General features: G+C 40.8%; 1 protein-coding gene across 1 annotated transcript; it reads left to right on the forward strand.

Moving 5' to 3' along the window:
* Window positions 1-943: 943 nt before the first annotated feature.
* LOC128866657 (uncharacterized) lies at window positions 944-1,750 on the forward strand. Its single transcript, XM_054107557.1, has one exon. It carries the CDS (start codon window positions 1,028-1,030, stop codon window positions 1,631-1,633), a length of 606 nt encoding a protein of 201 aa, XP_053963532.1. The 5' UTR covers window positions 944-1,027; the 3' UTR covers window positions 1,634-1,750.
* Window positions 1,751-4,586: the final 2,836 nt, after the last annotated feature.

Below are 4,586 nucleotides of genomic sequence, written 5' to 3' on the forward strand. Positions count from 1 at the left end.
CACACGGAAAACAATAACAACATCCATTCGAATCAAAATAGCACGTAAATAGTAGCCCTGACCGATGTACGTACATATGTATGAATGTGTAAGTAGATACGCATGCTCACTGCCACCTTAGTTGGAGAATTACATAATTTTGTGCAATGCATTGACCGATTCCGGACGCCAGTTAAGCTCGCTCACGCACACACATCTACATAGCAGGAGAATGCATACAGCGGCGTAATGTGGCCAAAAATGCAGGTTATTTTGGCAGTTTGTAGGCTTTACAGCCGGGAAGCCCAGAAAGGTGTCAACACGAACGAGACTGGGCGGACGCGTGCCGGCAGAGGCAGCGCTAAAGTCAATAGCTGCGAAAATAATTGCGAATAAAGCGTAAAATGAATTTTGTAATTGTAGTACTTCGATTACTGCTTAACATCTATTACAAACAAACATACACATACATATATGTATATGTATGTATGCAACGTGTAATTTTGAATTCGTACTGCAGTTATTCTTATTATTGTTTTGAAGCTTAACTCGGAAATCGCATTACGTATGCAGGAAGCGTGCACCAGTTGGGTGATGTCGCGTAATCGCAACGGCGGGCGACTGCGGCAAAGTGTAACAGGCGTTGACGCAGTCGCAGTGCGGGCGTGCAAACGCGCATCGAAACGGCTTGTAAATCTATGCCAAAAATTAAATGCACACACACACACCTGCAGTTAATGCCAATAAAATTAATTGAGCACACAAAGTAGACAACACAAAGAAAGAAACAAACACACACAAAAATTACCCGAAGTCCATACTCGTGAGCTATTCTGGCGAAATCGAAATTTGTTGAAATTTTTTGCCGCGTTATCGGCGAAACCGAAGTGATATTCGATTCGCAGCCGCCACATTTTGCACGCATATAAAAGCATTTTGTGACCCACACAACTATGTCAATTCAATACGATTCCTCGAACGCGTAACACAAAGCCTGGATTATAGCGCAACATCTCAAGCAGCTGATAGTAAATTAAATCACAACAAAATGCATAGCTTACTTGTGATCGCCTGCACCCTAGCGATGGCTACGGCCATGCCTGAGCCGCCCTCACGTTACGGACCACCACCAGTGCCGCAAAAGCAATACGGTCCACCACCAGCGGCACCAGCGGAACAATACGGCCCACCAGCACCAGCTACACAAGCCCCTTCCCAACCATTACCGGTTTACGGCCCACCAGCGCCCTTCTACGGTCCACCACCAGCCACTGAGGCTATCGTAACGAAAAATGTGTACGTGCATGTGCCACCAGAGGAGCCGGAATTGTATCAGCCACCAGCACCTATCCAAACTGCCTTGCCCAAGAAGCACTATAAGATCATCTTCATCAAGGCACCAAATCCACCAGCTCCAGTGCAACAAGTGGTGCCACCGCCCGTACAGGACGAACACAAGACACTCGTCTATGTGTTGGTGAAGAAACCAGAGGAACAACAGCCACTAATATTGCCATCACCTGCACCAACCGAACCCAGCAAGCCAGAGGTTTACTTCATCAAATACAAGCAACAGCCCAAGCCCGCTTCCCAGTACGGACCACCACTTGCACCGGCCTCTGAGTATGGCCCACCACAGGCGGAGAAGTTCTAAGCCAGTACCTGAGAATTGGAGTAGATGACGTGGCGCTAGTAGGCGCTTGCTTGCTATTGTAAATAGGTTTCAATCACCCTACGAATACTTAGTGTGTTGTTTTACGAATTAGTACAATTTTGTTTTAAATGAACTCCGCCAAGAAGGTGGTATGTATGTGTGTAAATACATATATAACTACATACATATTTACGTATTAAGCTTCTTATTCCAGACGAACCTTTTTTCTATGCACATATCGTTGATTTTGTTATTGTTTTTACTTTTTGTTTTTGTTGTTATACCAAAAGACCTATTAAATTATGTTCCCATTTATATTTACAATGTTTTTCTATTAAGGGGCAAAATGTGTACTTAGTTTCATTGGTCACATCCAATTTCTAAGGAAACCCCAGCAACAACTCCTGGGCTAAATCAACACTCATATATAAGTACATCGGGTGATTTTTTAGCTGCATGAGAATCTATAACTATGGTTTAACAGCTAAAAATGGCAAACTGTGTTGACATTTCTGTTCAGTAAGGTTTGGTAAGTCATCATGAATCGTTTAACGTTAAAAATTGTGGAAATCTACTACAAATTTGTTCGCGAGGTTCATAGAGCACTGGCGGCTCATCGGTCCTTATTTCTTCCGAATAAGGAAGTAGCTGTCGTTGCGGTGAATGGTGAGCGCTATTTTTTTCCAAAAACTAATTAGCTAGACATCGGCGATATTTGGTTCCAAACAGACGGGGCTACTTGCCATACAGCGCGGCGATTTATTGCAATATTCAAGCCATCATTCACGCCATACGGCCAGATTTATTGAAAAAAGTAGTCAGAAAGTGGACTGATCGAATAGAACTCGGAGCCGCGGCGGATATACATATGTTATGCAGAATATCATATAAAAAAAATAAATGCCATGAGTAGAATATTGTATTTGTATTACCATTTTAAAGTTTCAAGCTTCTAAAAAACACCCTATACATATATACATATATGTAAATGTCATCAACACTCTTTTGTTAGGTGTTTGGCCGAGCTCCTCTTCCAACGACGCACATCACAGTCTTGATATTCTTCCCCATATGACAAAAGGAATTCTTCCTCCGCCTCCAAACGGCAGATGGTTTTTATGAGAAACTTTTTCACTGCAGAAATATACTCGGAGGTGTGCCATTGCCTGTCGAGGAGCAAACGAACAAAACGTTTTCTATCATTTGATGTTGCATTTACCTTTATTTTATCCCTGAAGATCAAACTATTTATTAACTAAAATTACTGCCTCCAAGCTTTTTCTGAAGTCGTTGAAATAATGAAAAGAAAACGACTAGAATTGTGGTGGGTTCTCCACCAAAAGAAAACGCCAATCCATTTCGTATTGCATGTCAGGTTTAGAGACAAACACAACATCCCGGCTTTAAACCATCTACCAAATCTGATGAAGTGAGTGCTCCACGAAGTTATAAGTAAATCTACCAGACAAGAGCATTATGACAATTCCGTATGGCCAGCTGAATCCGAAGGAATGTTTGCTTGTAAGTAATCTTCCTGTACATTATATAATACAATAAGTTCTAGCTCAAGAGCGTTGCACAAATATTTAGAAATTATAATTAATTCTAGTCATTGAGTCATTATGCAGTAGGAAGTTATGTGTTTAGTTTCAATAAAATGCTTACAATTACGTAATTTTAAAGATGATTCATAAGATTTAAAGAGTCTACGAATTTCTGGAATGAGTGCACCTCCTTACAGCAATTTAGACAGTTTAGATGAAGAACTTCCTGTGCAATACAGAAAATTCTATAAGCTTGCGAAAGATGCGCATCAGAACAACGCAAGGCCACATACGCCTGCAGTGACTCGCCAAAGAATCGAGCAGCTTGGTTGGGAAGTTTTAGTGCATCCACCTGAGTGTTAATAAATCTGGTATCAAGAGAAGTTTGTGAATATCGATTACTAAAGTTTTTCGTCAATAAGGACGAATGTTTCTATAGGCTATATCGGCTATCGGCTATAAAAAAAGAACTAATCAATATGTTTTGAAACTTTTTTTTATTTTGAAGATTGAACATTGTCATTTACGAATGAAAAATAATATCGTTCAAATGACTGCCACGACTGGCTTTACAGTAGGCCATTCGATCAACCCAATTTTTAAGCACTTTTTCGATTGTTTGGGTTCCAATTTCATGAATGGCAACTTCGATTTCGTGTTTTAAAGCATCAATCGTCTCTGGATGGTTCGCATAGCATTTGCCCGTAACGGCTCCCCACAAAAAAAAGTCCAACGGGTTTAAATCACAGCTCCGAGGCGTAGAACTGATATCAGAATTTCGGCTGATTATTCGGTTTTTAAAAACGGTAGCCAAAAGTTCGAGTGTAACTTTGGCAGTTCGACAAGTTTGAAACCAAATGTCGTCCATGTCATCCTCTTAAATTTTTGGAAACAACTCGCTGAGCATGTCACGGTAACGCTCGCCATTTACTGTAACCGCGGCTCCTCGCTCATTTTCGAAAAAAAATGGCCCGATGATGCCGCCAGACCAAAAACCGCACCAACCAGTGACTCATTGTGGATGCATTTGCTTCTCTACAGTAACGTGTGGATTTTCTGAGCCCCAAATCCGACAATTTTGCTTATTGACGTAGCCACCGATGTGAAAATCAGAAAAGAAGAAGAAGACTCACCACTTCGGAAATAGGTTTTGATTATTTCCCAATTTTATTCAAGCGTATAGCGTCCCATTTCGTAAATGTCAAACCTTTAAGTAAATTATGAATATATTTGACATGTCATTTGTGTTACCATTCTCAAAAAAATAGGTGGTTCCAAAAGCAAACGCTATATGGCCCACCCTGTATGAGGCAGACTTCTATGAAGCTACATTTAAAATGGTAATAAATTATATAAAGCGCTGCATAATTGACCCAAATCGGGCAAGCCGAAACATTTTAAATAAAGTT

The sequence above is a fragment of the Anastrepha ludens genome, chromosome 6 (assembly GCF_028408465.1).
Source record: "Anastrepha ludens isolate Willacy chromosome 6, idAnaLude1.1, whole genome shotgun sequence".
In the NCBI taxonomy this organism is placed as follows: Eukaryota; Metazoa; Arthropoda; class Insecta; order Diptera; family Tephritidae; genus Anastrepha; species Anastrepha ludens.